We start from the raw sequence: 19,675 nt of genomic DNA, 5'->3' as shown, positions 1-19,675 counted from the left end.
GGTGGTGGATGCCTCTCACCAGAGCAGCTCTCCACTCCCCTGTGGCTAATCCTACCCCTGAACGACTACCTACCTTCCGTGCTGACTTACATGGCACTTCCAGTGCCACCCACTGTTGGGAGAGCCATGTTCTTCTCATTTGGCTCCCTCGCTCTGCCAAACTTTCTTGTTTGCAATTTCTTGCAATTTCATGGAACTATAATAAACTATCCCCAATCAATTTCACAGCATTGCTAAGCTTGTGCCTTCATCAATTCAAACTTGAGCTTTCCATGAAAAATTGCTTGGAGAAAAAAATACAAATCCATAAATTAAGTAAACTTCTCACTCGAGCCAGCCAAACTGGGGCCTTTCCCAGAACTAACATCTTTCCACTGCCACCAGAGAAACTGTGACTTGGCACCATCTCCAAGGTACTTGTTTCATCTGACCAGTAGTCTCACATTGGCAAAAAGCAAGACCTCCTCCTCCTCACAGCTACATTAAAATCAAAATAGATCTGCACGTAGAGCTCCCCCAGTATCTCAACTATATGCCTGCAAGGAAAAAGGAGGAAAAGGGAACTGAGATGAGGGCAGCAGAACATGCAGAACCTTGAAAGATCGGTCCTGCTGGACCTCCTGCATCTGGACGAGTCAGATGCTGGAAAGCCGAGCACACCACACTCCCCCCCAGCACAGCTATTTGACATGAATTCATATTAGGCATACTGAAGAGCAGTTGCTAGATGTTCAGATTTATTCAGAGGCTGTAAGCGTCTGTACTTTGCACCTCAAAGTCTTCACAGTCCCTTGGTGATGCTGGAGAGCATTTCGTCATGGCTTAAGCACCAGCCCTTCTAAGCTCTCACCATGCCACACATCACCACTCAGATGCAGAAGGGCAGCGTCAGCATCTTTGAGAAGAGGGTGTAAAGCATTTCTTGCAGCAGTCTGTGTTTGAGATACCTCATGTCACTCACAGGGCTTAATCTGCCAGTGATGCATTATTTTAAAGGGGAAGAAAGTGATGAAAAACATCCTTTGGGGGGACCATCTTTTATTTATGGCACCTGTTACCTGTGTGGCTGCAACCTCCCCAAGCTTCATTGCAGTCGACCCTTTTGCTCCCCCTCCATTTCTGGTTATCTCTTGTCTATACCCAGTGGCAGGTACACAGTGGCCTTGTTAGACATCTCCCTCTGCCCAGGGCTGAGTTTCCAGGGGAAATGAGCAGATAATCAGTGCTGAATCAAGGTCCATCTGCCCAAAACATGTCATGGTCTTGTGATGAAGGAGGTCTCTGAAAGCAGATGTCATCTGCTGGTGAAGTCTGCACTCTGGAAAAGCTGCCAACCTCCTTCCTGAAACCACTTCTGGAACTGCTGGCTGCCTGCTTCACACAGGCACACAAGAGGCATGTGTGGCACTGATGCTAATCTCTTGCGCTTATTAAACAGCCCCGATGTCTTGGCGAAAATCCACCTCTAGCAATTTCATTCTGCCAGCTGAAATTCCTCGTGCAGCTCCAGTGAGGTGCAGTATTCATCTCCGCTTTGTACTATGTGCTGTTAAACAGTTGCTCTATTTCACCCCAGAGATGGCTGAATTTTAGCGGTGAATTAAGCCATCCCTTTCTACTTTGTAAAGTGCTTTGGAATTGCAGATAAAAGATACTAGAGCCTGTCATAAATAAATTTAAGATGCTGACACTGCTACTGGAGGTAGCCATCTTGCTGAAAAATGATTTCATTTGTGACACTAATAATACAGGGAAGAACGCTGGGCAAGACACTGAAAACTCATTTCCATCTCGTTTTAACACAGTTTCAAAACCCAGGAAAAAAGTCAGCGTCGAGTCAGCATTTGTGCATTTTTAACCACTGTCAGGCCACAGAGATTCATGGGTTTTCAGTCCAGCGTAGCAGTTCTCTTCCACCCTGGCCCCACCATCAGCGGGCGAACCCTTGATCCGATTACCTGCCATCTCGCCAGAGCCGCAACAGAGACCAACCCTAAGTTCACAAAATCTGTTTTTCGAGCATTTCTCATGGTGCATCACTGCAGAGAGGAGCTCTAATCACCTTACAATCTTAATCAAGACAGGTGTGGAGACCTGTTCAGTGTGATAGAGCAAGCTCAGAAATCTCTCCACAGGGGTGGAAAAGCGCTTTCTTTGTAGGAAGGTGGCTGGCAGCATTCAGTCTGATTGATCATTTCAAGGGCACTATGGTTAGATTTTAATATTCATTTCATATTAAGGTGCTTGCAGGCTTGAGTAGGGACATTTTTATTACTTAAATCAGGAGAGAATACGCTGCGAGAATGATAGAGCAGGTACTGGACCAGACGAGCTGACAGGTCTCTGCAATTTCTGTTTCCTTTGTTACTATTTCACTCACATTTAAGCGTTTTAAATACCACATTTCTGGATTATCTCACATTCAAATACTTCAAGAAACATAGCACACAGTGAACGTACAATACAAAAAAAATTACAGTAAGGTAACATATACCACCTTCAAATGTTCATATTTAATGCAAAATCAAATTTTCTAACCTTAACAAAGCAGGAATCCCTTGTCTAACACTGCAAACTGATTTTTGAAGTTTGAAGTAACGCTAGCTTTGAATTATTTGTCCACACCAACAGAAACCCTACTGCTGAATAATTAGTTGAAAGCAGAACAAATGCATTCATTTCACACTCTCATAACTCAAAATTGGATGAACAGGGGTTTTTTGCTCAGATTTTTCCAAAATGTTCATCTTTAGACTGAGAATGAAAATAAAATTTGCAACGTGAAACAGAAGATACTTGGAAAATTATAGCTACTTGAAAACAGGCAAGCATAGAGGTCTGTGAGCTGCGGAGGGAGGTCTGGATTCCGCACAGGTAATGGGTGTTGAAAGCCATAGTTCGGTTTGGTCCCTTTGCGATAAGTATTCAGCTGCCCCACGAAAACGCAGATCCGCATTTTCTCAAAATTTGGATGCAAGAACCGAGTACACCCTTAAAGTGATGGTTTTGAGAAGAATTTCATACACAGTTATCTCATCAGGAGTGCTCTAAGCCTTGATTCAGCAAAGCACTTAACCGTGACCTTAGCTTGAAATGTGCACAGTAATTTCTTCGACAAAGCATACACGGCAAAGACCACTGCACGGCAGGAGAAGAGACCAGCTGTTTGACAGGGCTCAGCTCCATCACGCTAGGGTGTAGGACAGAAAAGGGGAAAGAATATCCCATTGAAAGTTAAACCACGGGAATGGCATTAAGACTGCAGTATATAACAAATAAATCTCATCCCAGATGCACCAGGGTTAAAGCCTCAACTGTCTGCCAAGAAAAGGCCATCTGATATTCTTTTTCCCCTTTTATTAATGAATTTCTGTCAACTGTGAATGCTGTCGCGGTCTCCCCACCCCCCAAAAGGGAGGGAGCCACTAGGCGGCGAGCTGGGCTGGTGTCTTCTCAAGCCACAAACCCAAATTGCATCAAAGAGAAGAGAAAGCTGCTCCAGAGTTGCACAGGGAGCCATAGCAACGCGGCAGTTCCTATTTTTAAAAACTTGAAAGATAGTAAGAACATTAAGTCTGAGGGGAAAAAAAAAAAAAACCAAACACGTTTCTATCAGAAAGAAAAAAAAAAAAAGCACGTGTTCCTTACAGGCTCTAGTGATGAAACTGCGTACGGCTAACCATCGATTTGCAGGTGCACAAGTCAGAAAATATCCACAGCCCCATCAAGCCAGTCCCTGAAGGAAAGAGGCTGTTTCTCACCTTCCCTCCGCTGACCTGCTAAAGCAGGTTTTCAAATTCCCTGGGGCACTTTAAAACCCACAGGACCCCAATTGCATTTTGTGATCAGGGGAAGATGCCACTGTTGCAGACACTAAACCATAGCCAGAGCTGGGCTTGCAGTTTCACACTGCTTCCTTCAGCTCTAGCACAAAGGAAGGATTTTGATTCACATTTCATGAAGAGCGGACAGAGCCTGAATGCACAAGTTGAAGCATATTGTCACCAGCAAGTGAAGTTGCCACGGTATTAGCACTAATTGGACTTGGCTGCGGAGCAGGAGATGTCTCAGAGGGCTGGAAGCAGAACATGGACATTTTCCCATCTGGAAACTGATGGCACATACCAACATTCATTCCCAGCTGGTGGATTTTGGAGGTCTTTATGAAAGGGTCTGTCCTCTAATCAAAAGATAACCCTTGCCAAAAGCCTATCACTTCACTTGAACCCTCCCATCCTATTTTAATTGCAAAGAGGATGAAAAATCCGGCTGTCCCCACAGAACAAGTGCCTCCTCTCCCCTTCAGACAAGGCCCTGCTCTGCAGGACCAAGGCATCCTGTGGCACCTGCTGAGGAACAAACATTTTTGCTGACTCCCTATCATATGCTCCCTTTGAGAAACCGAGGGTCTGCAGTATCCTACCAGTGTACCAAGCTGGTTTGATGACACACTTTCCTTTGCAAGACAGCCATGCTTCCCATTGCCCAAGCAGCGCTGCTTAAGGGCTGGGCAAAGCAAGGAGGGCATCCAGGGACAGACTGTGCCCTTCTGCATCGGACACCCTTAGCAGCCCACCCACACGGGGGAGGTTTGGGTCAAGAGCATGTTACAAAGCTGCCCTCAGCATCCCCCTGCAGGGGACAGAATAAAAGGAGTGAGAAGAAGCCAACACTGTCCCTGAGATGTGGTAGCAACATGGATAAATCCTTCCCCCACCCACTGCTCACTCCTGGGCAGGCGGTGTAATTGGTACCACCAGGGTAACCAACCCAATGCCTTTCACCAGCACTGAACCACCACGACAGGGAGCAAGGCGGGCAGGGCAAATGAAATGCTACAGGAAATGCAAGACGGGGAAGGAAAAAAAAAAAGTGATGGCAGCATGCAAGCAGCAGACAGTGAGGTGACATACAGCAAGGGACATGGGGAGGCAGAGAGACCCCGACGGAGGCAGGAGGTGTGGGCCAGCCCCAGCCTCCAGCTGCTGCTGGAGCGGTGACAGGAACAAGCAGATTTCAGCAGCAGGGATCTCTAATCCATCAGCAGCGCTCGTGCCACGTGCTGCCAGCTAGCTCCAGCCTGACGGCAGCCGGACACACCAACCAGCGGGAACATAACAAGCTGCTAACAAGACATCGGCTTAAAGGCTCCGAAAGGTCAAAAGTTACATATGCTCCCTCACCCTCCATGTTTCTGAAAAGGGCAATTTCTGCATCTGAGGGAACATGCCACTTATACCTCCTCTCCCCTCCTCCCCGGAGTTAAGCAGCAAGTCCCAGCACTCGCCTCTCACCACTGGAGCCGCGCTGGGTTTAAGGGCTGGAGCAGGGCTTCCCAGCCAGCTGCCAAGCAAGTAGACGCAGCCCCATCAAAGCCAGTGAGACCTCAGTGCTGGCCAGTGCTCCTGGCTCTTAGCACAAGGTTCACTCAACAGTCCTACAAACGGCAAAAGGGAGACACAAATGGTCCTCTCTCCATTCCTTCTCTCAACTCCCTCGCTGCACTGTGTGAAGGTGTTTGGCTCACTTGGCTGGGAGACAACACAGACTGGCTCCATGGCAGTACCTGCAAATGACATCTGATGATCCCTGTGTCCAACGTGGCAGGAGATAGCTGCCATGCCTGCAGAGGAGAGGGCAGGAGGGTGGGTCGGGAGAGGCCCGCAAAACAAGGGAAGGTGCTGCCAGGGCACTGTCCTTGGCACTGACCTGGGGAAAGCAGGTCCAGGTTGCGAGGAGCATGGTGCTGCTCCCAGGTATCAGGGTGGCACAGCACCCTGAAGGGGCACTGCACCTTTCCAGGGATACTTATAGCCCCTATGGTCTTGAGTCTCCAGGGAAGCAATATATGTATACAATCCTATTGCAAGTTCTTTCTCTGCTCACTGACTCACTGTTCAGGGGTCTAAGCCCCAGCAATTCCTAGTTTCCACTATGCAGTGATGTGAGAACAGAGCTTGCCCTGGGTGTTCCAGGGAAAATAGTTTCCAACCATTCATCAAGGGCTCTTTTGCATTTCTTAACTGATTGGCATGGAAGGCTCCAGATGAAAGTTAGTATTTCCCCCAAAGTGGAAGTATCATGTCCAAACAACGCACCAAGCTAGCTTGCCAGCTGTTTTCATATTTGAGGAATCTGAGGTGCAGAATTGAACCTACCTTTGTTCCCCTCTTAATGTATTTCTTTGCAAAGGCAGTATAATTCCACATTTGTATTTTCATTCCAAAGCAAATGCTTCACTGCACTTTTTATTAAAATGAAATCTGGTGTGTGCAGCCTGGTGTTAAATGAGAGACTATTAAAGCCAATCAGTGGAGAACTCATTAGTAACCCTACAACAACAAACTACTAGTTATGGCCCAGCATTCACAAGCAGCCATGACAACCAGTAGGAAGAACCCAGGTCTCATTGAAGGCTATAATAAAAACAGAGCTTATGTAGCCCAACGACTGTGAATATCCATACAAAACGTCTGAGCTTTTATTCCTCAAATATGTGACAGAAATCATACTCTTTTCTCATGACTCATCCCTGAATTCCACTCCCAAGAATGCTCCTGTCATTTAGTTATTCCTTCCCATTTCTAAAATGTAATGAGAAGCACCAATCCTGTGCTCAAGGAAATCTGTCCCATCAATTAAAATAACGAAATAAGCAGAAGGCTGCCTATAAACACATCCACCTCTGCCCACACCCTCTTCAGTTCTTCAGCAGCCATGGTGAAGGGAGAATAAATGAGCTTTGCAGAATGCCTAGAAGGTTAGCAACTCTCCTTGGAAGGGCCAAGAAGGAAGAACGCCATATCTGAGCATCTCTCCAGAGGAAAACCCTGTTCGAAACTCCTTCCCAACCTTTGTAATCTTCTCATCCAGTAGAAGCAAGCAGAGAGCACAGTGGTCTTCTGGATGCCCAGGAGAAGACCAGCCATGGAGATAACTATAAACTTGGTAGACTGGAATATTCCAACCAGATTTCTTTCCAGGACAATGAAGGAATAAATGAACAGGTAATTATTACAAACAAAACAAAGAATTAAAGACTGTAATTGAACTGGAAAGCATCATCTGAATATTTGAACTCCAAATGATCACCTAAGACTATTATCAGCATAAACTGAGAAAAATCCCTCACTAGAGGAAAACTTCCTCAAGAATCATTCAAACAGAAAACTACAATTCTTGTAGAACAAGCATTTCTCAAAGTATCCTTTTCCTACTAGTTAGTGGAGTCATCTCACAAGAGGGTTCATTTCCAGGACAAAATCTGCAATGTTCAATGGTCGTGATTATACTTCTGCAGTTCCAACCTAACACAAAGGAGAATCAGTTTCAAGACAGAAGAGAAACAGTTGCTATGAGACCATTATTAATATACGAAGATGCAGACCAAACACCTACATTGGCAAGAAATGGCATTTAGATAACAGCCCGTCTTGTTTCTTTTTGTGCTTGCAGCCATACTTCAAACAAAACTTTGTTTGCACAAGCACTTGCAAAACCGAACAAGTGTCAATGTAAGACAGGGAAAATACATGAAGAAACTGAGCTTGCTTTCTACATCTGAGAAACTTTCAGTTGATTTCCTCCTTACTTCATTATACAGCCAGACCAACCACCGAGACCACATTGAGCAAGACCATTTGATTTTAGTTGCATTCAGAACTACCGCGCTTTCAGAAAGGAAAAAAAAAAAAAGTAAGAAATGGTCAGAGTTCAAAGGCAGATCTTGGGAAATGACTAATTCACAGCCAAACTTAATTACACATTTTTTTAGTTGGATGTGTCACTCTCCGAAGAATAAAATGGGAAAATTCCTTTCTCGCACTGCCTTCCAGCTATGGATTTGAAGCAAACTGGACCACTTTGGATTTGCTTCAAGAGTTTCTGAAACACCAGCTACGTGGTGATGTATATCTGAGGTCACATACACTTTGCAGTCTCCCCAGACTTCAAGCCCACGTACATACATTTCTCTATTCTGTGTAGGCATGCGGAGGGGGAACTGTAAGTTGCAGATGGCTGAATATAGTATTGCCGGGTCCAGGGCAGGACTAAAATTAGTTTTCCAGAATCTTCAGTCCAGCCCAAAGAGAGCCAGACCATGTCCCAGACACGCACATATTGCTGCTGCCTGCTGTGCACAAGGCAGAAGTGCTGCGGGATCTTAGCAGGTAGAAGGGGTTTGGGAAGGTGTGAAGCAGCCAGGTCTGCAAAACCTGTAATACCCCAGATAGACAAAGCATTTCAGGAGAGATTTAAAGACCTCAGATAGACAAAGTATATCAGGAGAGGTTTAATGCTTAGCACACAGTAAATTCCAGCGATTTCAACGGGACTTGAAGGTATGAACACAGATTACAGCCATTAATCTCTGTGGGTTTTGATTCAGTGAGGTGAACTCGTATCTTCATGTCTGTTTCCTTCCATTTCTTCTCCCTATCCTCTACCTTTCCTCCTGCCCAGACTCCAGGCTATGAGGCTGAGCTTGAAGCTAAAACTTCTACTGAACCTTTGGATCTGCAAAAGCAGTGGCTTTTTTTGGACACCTCTAACTTTTATACATCAAAAGGTACCCGAAAGTAAGTTCACTTAAACAGAAAAGCAAGCACCCAACTCACTGAAGTCACAATTTTTAACCACCGCCCTTGGAAGTACAGGCAGGGTGGAAGCATTTTGGGGGGGAGAGGGGAGGGGAGGGGTCAGAACCCCAGACTGGCAGAGCATAGGCCAGCGCTGTGCAAGGCAAAGTGAGTATTTGCACTGTGGTCACAGAAGCAACTGCAACACGGTGTAATTATTTCTGAGCTAGCTCAGGTGCCTGCAGCAATCTAGGCAGTGGCAGAACAGAGCTTGGCGTGGACTAATTGACTCTGCTTCTCAACGAGACTGATGTCAGTACCCAAACTAAGCTGGGTATATCCACACGTATCTGCAGTCATTCCTGTGACTGTTGTACCCAAAGCAGACAAGGGAGAAGGAAGAGCATGATTTGGGCCATGAAGCTAAGAAGAAAGCTAATATCTTCAAAAGTGACATGAACGGCTTTCATGTGGGGTGCCCAGGCTTTAGGGCATATCTACGCTGCACAACAGCACTGTCATATCTAGAGACTCACGAGTCTCTGAGCTGGCAACTTCTACACAATGCAAAGAAGTGCTATGCAGAGAGATTTACGCTGGGTCCTCAAAGCAGTGTAGCTATACGGGTTATGATGTTAGGCACAGGCTAATACAGTGTCAACAGAACTAACTGGCAGAAGGTCTCTGCTGAACACTGTATCACATAGCAGAGGACAGCATTTTGTTTTCTAGATAACTGCTGGAAAGACACAATACAGCTCCCCACCCAAAAAAATCCCTATTCGTTTGGAAAAGCAGAAAACCAGCCTGCCTTGATGCTACTTCCGATAACTTTTTATATATTAAATATCTTTTCCCTGCTTAATCATTCCAGGGATGACTCAGAAGAGCAGCAGCAAACACCCCTTACCCCTAAGCCTAGCTGGGAAGGAAACTGATAAAAGGTTTGCGCACCTTTGGTGGTTCCAAGGCTTGCAGACAGCAAAAAGCCAGTATGGGGAAGAGGAAATAAAGGCAGTAAGACCTGGTAATATGCCAATGGATCATAGAGACAAAGAACAAATAGGAGATAACATTATGGATAATATAATGGGTCAAAGAATAGCCTTTTCTTTCAGTCCCCAACTTTCAGGCGAAGCAAAATCTGCTTTCTTGTCCACCGGTCTCCCAGTCTGCCTAGTACAGTTGACAGTGAAGGGTCATAGCACACAAACCAATCCATCACATGTACACGGCTCCATGATTCATCATGACAAATGAGCAAAGATGCTGAGCTCTGTGCAGCCACCTCTCCTGATAGCTACTGCCTGGATTCCCCTTGTCCTACCACAAAGGGACCAACTTGCCCAAGAATTTTATATGTAAAACATTGGAGAATGACAGCTGAGCAGGTCAGGGGGCATCTGGATAATTGCAGCTACCACATCCCCCATCTCTTCCAAAGTCTAATCATCTGGATTGCTTAGTGACACACTAAAACTCCAGCTGGGACAAGAAGGGAAATCTAGAAATCAGTGCTGTTCTGGAGGTTGTTCCACCACAGGCATCCTCTATGAACCTAAACAGGCATCTTAGCACTGTTTCTTAAGAAAATCTGAATCTGGATCAAAAGAAGATATTTATTCAAATAGGTTTTCCCTATTTGTAAATGCCCTTTTCCATCTAGAAAAACTTCCCATTCTGGTGGAGGTGCCTAGGCTCTCTGTATAATGTGCACAAGAGAGAATGGGACCCAAAATACCCAGCAGACAATGGCAGCAAGGCGCCAATGATCAGGGTGACAGCACAAGTCCTCCTCTTTGAGGTAAACTGGATCCTTAAGACACCCCAGGGCTTTAAAGGCTTCCAGTATAAAGCAAGAGCTGAGCAGAGTTGTTGGCTCTATCTCTTTTTGGAGCTCTAGTTCTCCAGATCTCTCTGCACCTCCTTCTTTCCTGTAACCCAGGGCTAATGGACAGCAGAAAGGCACTTGGTCCTCAGACAACAGCTACCATGAAACTATTCCAGATGGGCTACACAGCTGTCACCTATAAAGGACACCTGTTCACTGGTGCCTAGAACAGAACCTGGTGCTTTCTAGATTTCAATACAAACATCCCCACTGCTTGCAGCAAGAACCCACCTGAGAGTTACAGAGCCATTCATGCAAAGACACTCCAAGAAGTTCAGTGCTGTTATAAAAGCAAAATCTTGTGCATCAAGGGGCACACTCAAATGTTTGCACTATGCCCTCATTGTTCCTTTTCCTCATGCTGGCTTGCCCCCTGTGTTCTATAGAGGCTTTCTAATGGGGTGACAGTACTGCTTCTCATGACACACAGTAACACAGGTCCCACCATCAGCACGCCTCCCCTTGCCCAGGTTCTGGCCAACACTGCCCGCTTTCCCAAAGTACCACGTGCCCTAGAAGAATTATTCTGGTCTCAGAACTCCTCTTTGACCCCTCTTTTGTAAGACTGGCCCAGCCCCTTCCCTTACCTGTTGAGCATGTTGGACTGGTAAATCCTTTTCTCCTGGGTGTTGTAACAGCTGCTCTTGGGCTCAGGGATGAAGCTGTGTTCAGACAGCATATCAGAAGCAGCCGTGGTGATTATGGCTATTCCATCCCTCACTCTGGCAGGAAGACCGTAGTCCCATTCATCATATGAGACAGAGATGAGCCCAGTGGGGAACTCAGATGGCACTGTGTCTGTATCCCCTGCCACCAGGCTGGGCACAATCCACGTGTAACCGTAGCCTGTCAGACCCACAGAGTTGGCCACCTCAAAAATGTAGGTGGCCTCTTCCTTTGTGCAGTAGAGGAGGATAACAGGGCTTTGGAGCTTCTTGAGCTGGTTCTGGATCTTTGAGTCCCCATCATCCAGGGACATGTCCAACAGGAGGACCTCCTCCAGTTCCCAACCCACAAAGCTGTGCTCAATGGTACTGCGGATCTTGTTCACAAAGTCCTGGTAACCAGGGAAGTAAGTAGTGACAATGGAGAAGATGTACCAGTCATATTCTTCCATGATGTTGAGCATGACAGAGGCTTGCTGTTCTATTGATGGGCCAAACTGGAAGAACATGGATGACTCATCCTAGAATAGGAAGTCAAAGAGAAAGAAAAAGAAAACAAGAATAGGTCAAAGGAAATAAACAGCATTCCTAGTCAACCCATTGAGCATGGAGGGGGAGGCATGCAGTCAGAATCTTACACTTCATGTATTGGCCAGAGCTTAAGGATTTTTAACTTTTAAAAAATTAAGATTTAAGTGAAGCAAGTGGGAAGGAAGTAAAAGCCTTTTTATGACCAGCTGTCCTTACTTTATTTTTAAAGGCAGGTTGCTGAAATTACTTAAAGGTTTCAAATGTTAGGCATGATTCTAACAGGCAGGGAACAAGTGGTACACAAGTGAGGACAGAAAAAGAGAATATGCACAAAATATTCCATGGCTGCAGAAATTCAGAGCTTTAATCCCAGGATTACAGTAACCTTATATGTAGTATATCCAGGATATACAGCAGCTTTGTTACTCATTTTGTTTGGACAGTCACTCTGGTTTGAGTATCTGGGCTGAAGTACAACTAGAGTAGGCAAAACCATTGGACACAAATAGCTCTGAGAACCTCCACTGCAAGCTCCTCTCAAGGCAAGCAGTAGCACAGAGTGCTACAACTGTGAAGGCTCAGTCTCAGAACAACATAAAACATATTAAAATGGAAAAAATAAAATTCTAAACTATCATGGGGTTTGTTTATATCATGTTTTAGAGAAATGTCAGCTCAATATTTCTCTTGGTATTGCTTTCATATTCTTCTAGCATACCAACTTCATCATTGTAAGAATCAGAACTTATACTATTTTATAACCTCCAAGACTCCAAAGGAGTTTTGTACAGATCTCAGCTCTCCAATGGCATAGCGTAAGCCTTTTTGTTCCTGGGTTTTCACAAGATAGCAGGCTTTCAATTTGTGACAGATCCAGCAAAATCCAAATCCCTGCTTTTGCCCAATTCATGATGGAAAGGAACAGAAAAAGCATTTGCCAATATGCTCTCTTATGGATTGATCTTCTATCTTTTAAAATCAACTGCAAACTCCCACTGACTTCTGTAGAGTAAGATTAGAGCACAAACAAACAAAGAAAAGGCAGAATTAAATTACATCTATCTGCAGAGATTCTCATTACAATAAGAAAGTTCTCCAAATCCAATCACCACTTTTAGGAATGAGATAGCAGCCCTGTCTTCTTTCAGTAAGCCAGAAGAGGTGAACCAGAGATCCCTATGGGTCACGTCCTGTACGGAAGAGTCCTTGCTCCCAGATCTCCATGCCTCTCCTATGAGGTTTGGTGATTAAACTCTGTTCACTTCCTCCACACAGCTCACCACCCACTTGGGAAAGTACTCTTAGGACTGCTCTTTGCTCACTGGAAAAATAAATGTACACAAAAAGGAAAAGAAGGCAGCAACAAATTGGAGACAAGTTAAAAAAACAGGAGCAGCAACTGAGTCTCTCAATCTGTGGCAAATAGCTCATACTTTCTGTCGCTGGCATTCACCCCTTTCTCCCAGAACTGTGCTCAGGAAAATAACTTACTCTTCCAATAAAAAGATACTTTCTATCTTTGAAGCTTATGAAGAAAATCAGGAAAGCGAGAGAAAAGATTAAACTGTTGTCACAGAGCTGCCAGAGTTTGAAGAAAGCCTGAACGCTCATCTCCAATACCCTTCATTGCGCTGTGCCTTTGACAGCCACTTGTAGCAAACTGAATGCTAGTGTGAAGACTCAGCCTTACTGTAATATGAAAAGGCAAGACAGCTACACCAATGACTAGTATTTATTTTCATATTAAATTCAACAAACGCTTTTCTATATTTATGCATAAGAACCTCTGAATTGAGTGCAAATTTCCACAGTTTCTAGCAAAGAGTCTAAGATCTGAAGGACCTGGCTATTGAATTATGGGAACGTTTGACATACAGCATCTTGAAGTCTTGTCTGAAAAAAAACTGGGTGCTTTCCTCAGTGACAAACAGGGGATGGGAGATGGTAAAACCACCAGTATTTCAAGGCCGCATATGCATGCACATGTAGGAGTTAGCAGGCATGATAGTGAGGTGCAGGAGGTACTGCCCTCCTCCTGATTTGAAAGAGGGTCAGACGGTCCAGCTAAAGCACCTGCTTACAGTTTGTTCCACGCGACTGCACAGCCCAACTGTTGAAAGGGAATTCAGCCCCCAAGACTCGGGAAGAAAATTCAGAAGTCCTCACTAACCAGACTGTATCAGAACATCAACAATCAATACACCAAATAGATAGCTTTATTGTAACCCAGCTAAACAATTCCTCTCCACAGAGAAATGTAAGCACCCTTCCTTAAATCAAACAGCACAGACCACTTGGCTGTGCATGTTATAATTGCTTTTAAGCAACTGCTTGCATATTTATTATAAAAGCAGCAAGGGGAGGCAACTTCTATTCAAAATGAGAGCACTAAGGAGATGCAAGCCAGTCCAGCTTTTGGCTTGCTAAGATGTCTCTTGGCACTTGATCACCCCAATACTTGGGCTAGCCAAATGTTCTTCATTCCCTAACCAACTCAGCACTCAGAAAAGAGGGGGGCAAGGGAAGAAGGACAAACAACACTGTAGAAGAAAGTGTCCCTCTCATAATAAATCAGGAGAATTGCTGATAGAGCTGGATGGGAATCTCAGTGAGTGCTTTTTGGGGGACAAAAAGCAAACTAAGAAAAATGTCTGAGAGCCACAGTTCCCTTCCTCTCCTTATTTCTGACCACACCTGATGGCAAGTCAGGGAAAAAGAAGAGCTGAACTGACCGAGAACCACAGGGCTATCAGAGCAGGAATTTGACCTCACTATGGTGTTACAGTGAAGGCTTTTAAATTAGGAGGTAAGTCTAAGGGGGTTTTACCATTTTTACACAGATATACCCCATAGAATCATTATTGCTTTATTACAGTCTGAAGCCAAAGAGGATTATTTTACCCCTCCAGACATTTAAGGTTTTTACAAAACACTAGAAGCTCCTATTTTCCTCCTGCAGAAATTTCACACTCTCCACCTCCCTTTTGCACCTTGGAACAGCCAAAACATGGTTCAATATTGCCACTGGGAGACAGATTTAAGTTTGGGATAGGTTGAGTTCAAAGCAGAAGTCATCCCTTACCTTGCACGGCATCCACATGAAATACAATACCCTGGCTACAGGAAAAAGCTTGTCTTTCTCCTACAGCCCTTTCCACCTGCAAGCCCAGGCTCCCCATAGCTAACTGCTGCAAGAGAGAGCAAGATGCTGCAGGGTGTCTCTCACCCAGCCTGAAAGAGTAGAGACTCCATTACAGGATCTCAATGCCTCCAAAGATCCTGGTACTCCCCCACTGTCACCCTACAAGGTCAGGGATCTGTAGTTTGCAGAGCTGAGCTGGAGGTGGAGCCGATCAATTGACACAGCACCACTCCCCAGCTGACAGATGGCTGCCCACAGAAAATCTGCTCTGCGTTTACCGCTGCTGGGACAAGTATTGCCTCCCCCTCCTGCACGTTTAACCCCTCAGATAAGGAGGCTGGATTGCACATGGTGAAGGTGCAAAAGCATTCACCATGAAGCCTCCTCTCAGAGACTGGTTGCTAGTGAGTTCCTAGGTGGATGGGAGAGGGTTTGTGGAGGTGGCACAAGGTTTAGAGAGCGACCAAGTGTTACTGCCACCAATTCCAAGTTGCTCAGTGACTTCTGTCCCTCAAGGGCAGGCCCATGTAGACATTGCACGAAGGCCAGGTCTGACCCCTCCTGACCCTTGGCAAGGCTGCAGGTGACTCTCAGAGCAGCCCTCCTGCAGCTCCACCAGTTGAAACCAATCACTGCCATTTAATGAACCATTTACCTCAGATGTGGCAGGAGAGGTCCCTGGGGTGTTTTTCTCACAAGTTCTTTCTGAAGAGCCTCTCTGGATTCCCCAGGCAAGCAAAAGCAATTACTGCCTTACATAGAACATCTTACTATCCAGAGCAAAACTACTTCTCAGCATGGGGCAGACTCAAGAATATCTCTAAAGCAGATGAATGCAGGATCCCCAAAAACGGTTGCAGTGGGGCAGTCATCTTGAAGAAGTAGAGAGCCTTCCACCAAGCCATAGGATAACTGCTGACTTGGGGAGCAAGGAGTGTTGCATTTCTTCTGTGCAGCCTATCCGAATGTAATCTGGTTCTGTGTACCGTGCACTGGTGGCTGGACCATGAACAGATTTTTCGCTACTGGTGGCAAGTTCTTTTAGCTCCAGTCCAAGGGCCAGGTGAGTCAAAATATGCACAAGGAATCTGAGTGAGGAGCAAGTCAAGAGCATGCTTCTTGGATTTGGGAAAATAAACCTTGTTTTTGCAAAATGCCCTAGGCTGCTATTGCCACACAGGTGCAAGAGAAATACAATTTGTGCTGCTCTGGGAGTAGCCCCTTTTTATTAGGCTTTTGGGAACATCAGTATATCTAACCCCATTTGCTGCTGGTATTAAGGTTCCTGTGCAGCCATAATTTAACAACTGGAGTCAGCTCTTCCCTTCCTTTCTGGTTTGCAACGGTGATCCTGTAAGATCCTAATGACTTAGGCCACTATCACTTTCCAAGGCCCTCTTCTCCTTTTCCTGATTTAGAAGAAAAGCTGTTTGTGTGTCTTTAGTAGTCTTGATTTGCAAAATCCCTCTGTGACCTACAGACAAATCACATAGGGCTGCCTCTTGTTTACACTTCAGCTCTGCCTACCATACATTTTGTGGAGGCAAAAAGAGTAAGCAAGCGCCAAATAACTTCTGGGAGAACATAGACCTTAATTTCCCTACCTGTGTATTTTTCTTCAAAACTGAGACACCACTGTGTATCTATTTGTCACAGTCCTGGCGGGATACCTGATTCACTGGGAGTTTTATTGTTCGTGATGGAAAATGCCACAACAGTTCAAAGTCTTATAATTAAATTTTCTATATTTCTGAGTCCCGTTTGTTATAACAGATCTGACAGGAAATTGGGATCTTTGTTGCTTAAGTGTTCATTTACTCTTGTTTATTCTTACCACAAATGCATCACTGCCTCAGGCTAGCTTGCAGTCAGGATCTTCTGCCCATTTGGTTTTTTTTCCCCACATTTAATTTTTTTTAGTTTTCAACAACTCAGTACAATAAAACTCTGTTTTTAATATTACATGCTGCATCATCTTGTGTGAGTCCTTTCCTTGAGTGCTTGCAGTAGGGACTATGAGAACACAGTGACACTACAGCCCTAGCACAATGTCCTTGTGCTGGGATTGGCGTCTAGAACAGCATCTCTGCAACTCTCACACACATACGTGCTCACATTTCCACAAATACACATATTCACAGCAAAACCTACTCAAAGTAAGGTTGGAGCACTTTGAATCGTGTCATTTCTTAATGACTCTCTGCCCGGTTGATACTATTTAGTAGGATTTCAAAACTTCTCTGTCTTACTGGAACAGGTTCCCGGGGTTATTACTGATTTTGGCTTGCACAGCAGATGGAATAGATGACCTCCTGCAATCCTTTCCCAGCACTCTGATTCACTGATGAGTGGATCATTCTTGGTGAAAATCCTCAGAGCTGCCCTGGGAACGTGCCGTCAGTGGGAAGTTCAAATTCGCTAGATGCAGAAATGTGGTTTGCATAATTGTATCATTTATCAGTTCCCTCCCTTGTTCTCATAATAACTACTGAACGCGCTGGCCTTATTTGACAGGATACATAGCTCAGACATGATGGCTACAGAGAAGCAATTGCTGAAATTGGTTGATGAGTGAAAGGGAGAGACCCAGCTCAGTGTCCCCACTGATGGAAAGGCAGGCAGGACATACTGTGATAAATTAGTGGAGGGCTGTAAGAGCCTCCTCCTTCAGGAGAGCGTGTTGCTGTCCTTCTGGTCCCTGCTAGGCAGGGCATAGAGGTGGCCAAGAAAGAAGGTCTGTGGCAATTAGGAGAATGGTTGTTGACTCTCTAGGTCTTCTCTGGAAGCTGCAATCCCTGGTGACTACTGAGAATAATTGTGATTAGGAATCTAGAGTTGCTAGTATAGCTCAATTTTGTTACCCTGGTAAACAGTAGGAAATGTACCAAGATTCACATGTATAATGACATTAACTATACACATAAGTATCATATACACAGATCCCAGTCATGGCTTGGACATTCATCTCTCTGTAGCGGTAGAAACAGATCTGCTGCAGAGCCCTAGCCCAGGGACAACTGTGTAAGTGCTCCAGCACCAAGGAGTTCCTGAGAGCTGCAATAAAAAGGTCTCTGATTAAAGATGACTCAAGGGCTGAAAACAGCCAAGTGATCTCCACTCTCCACTTGAGGGTCTACAGAAATCATTCATACTAAGCATTTTGCAACAGAGGAAACACAAGATATCCTAGATTCTGTAATCTTTATTGTTTCACTCCATACTGCATGCAGTTAATAAAAAAGATGAAAGAGTCAAACACACCAGGGCTATTGTCTGACATACATACACAATTCAGAGAAAAAGTCCAAAAATTCTTTGGCTAAGGAGAGGGTGTACCAATTGTGAATTTTATATACAATCACTGGTCAAAGCTGGCTAGTATATGATGGTATGCCATACCAGCTTCTCAGAGCATCACATATGGGTGCCAGCACTTTTCCACAGAGGGGAAATGGCAGTTAGCAAGCTGCCAGGATAAACAGTTTTCACACCAGGCTTGTTGTATTTCCATTTTCACCTCCGTATGCATGTGTTTCCTTGTTTGATGAGCTTACATGGATGGATAAAACCACTGGTCACTCTGGGTAGACTCCTCCCATCAGGTGCCATGTTATATCATGCTGCCAATCCAGATAGCCCAGGCCTAGCTCCCCTGTCCCAGCTCAGACAAGCCCACTAGCTTGGCTTAATATCCTGACATTGCCAGCCCGTATCAGTCAGAGGAAAGTCAGACTGTCCCATTACTCATCCATCCCATTACATCATGGTGTTTGCTTGGGGCTTCTTTTCTGGCTGTCTTACCCTCCAGACTAAGGGCTGAATTTTGACTGTAAGCTGAACGGGATGTCATTGGTGTAGCCATATTAATCAATAGCAGCCATAAAACTATCCAGCCCTCTTAAAAAAGTCCAGTCACAGTATTTGGCAAGATGTCATTGAATAAATTTCTCAAATCAACTATCCAGGGTGAAATACTATTTCTTTTTATCATTTCTAAATTAACTGCTCTTCCATTTCATCAAGTATGCCTTTGGTCTCCTATTATGACAAACCTCATTATGAGCTGAACCTCCCAACGTTCACAGAGTCTATTTAAATAAGCGCTGGAAGTTCAGCATTGCATCCCATGCCCTCTGAGCCTCTCAGGAGCTGAAGATCTCTCACCATGGCCCAGCTGTGGACAGGCCTGGAGCGTGTCTGTGAGGGCCTCCGTTCCCCCTCTACATGAAGTAGTGATATCCCCTTTTTGCCTGGAGCGTGTCTGTGAGGGCCTCCGTTCCCCTTCTGGCTCATGAAGTAGTGATATCCCCTTTTCACTCAAGTTCTGCATTGCTTATTTAGGCATTAAACTTCTGCGGGCAAGGCTCTTGAGCTGCTCTGCGTCCCAACACGTGGCACCTGCAGTCCTGGTGATGCCAAGGGTCTGCTCAGCCTTTATGGACAGAGCGAAGCTGGCCGTGCCCATGCTCCGAGCTGGCCAGGCCACAGCCAAAGCAAAGTAGCCAATTTAAGGTAACGTGGTTCCAGGTCTTAATCTTTTCTTAGAGGCTGGCCTTATTAACCAGTTTAGATAATGTTCAAGGCATTGATATAGCTTGCGTACCCTTTGGATCAGCGCTGGCTTGCCCCAGAGTGCAAGTGAGCCCGCAGCTGCAGGCAAAGCCTGTGTAGATGTGGCCTCCAGTTGCCTTAAGGCAAGGAGCAGTAAAAGGCTTCGGCCTCATCCAGTTTGCCCAGCAGTAAATAGGCAATGCTCTTGCTCAAAAGAAAAAAAATAAAATAGAAAACACCCAACCAAAACCCCACGTAAAATGGGAGCGCTCTCTAGCAAGGGGACAGAACCAAGAGCTGAGATCTGACCAGGTTA

General features: G+C 45.2%; 1 protein-coding gene across 1 annotated transcript in view; it reads right to left on the bottom strand.

Annotated features, from left to right (window-relative positions):
- Window positions 1-19,675, bottom strand: part of GRIN2B (glutamate ionotropic receptor NMDA type subunit 2B) — a 168,705-nt gene that overhangs the window by 107,265 nt on the left and 41,765 nt on the right. Inside the window, exon 2 of the mRNA XM_035903230.1 lies at window positions 11,058-11,656. Within this exon, the coding sequence (XP_035759123.1) occupies window positions 11,058-11,656 (599 nt within the window). The remainder of the gene's footprint in view (window positions 1-11,057; window positions 11,657-19,675) is intronic.

The sequence above is a fragment of the Egretta garzetta genome, unplaced genomic scaffold (genome assembly GCF_000687185.1).
Source record: "Egretta garzetta isolate BGI_Z169 unplaced genomic scaffold, ASM68718v1 scaffold51, whole genome shotgun sequence".
NCBI classification, from domain to species: domain Eukaryota; kingdom Metazoa; phylum Chordata; class Aves; order Pelecaniformes; family Ardeidae; genus Egretta; species Egretta garzetta.
Note: the sequence above shows the minus strand (reverse complement) of the source record. Positions and strands in the feature narration are given on the sequence as shown.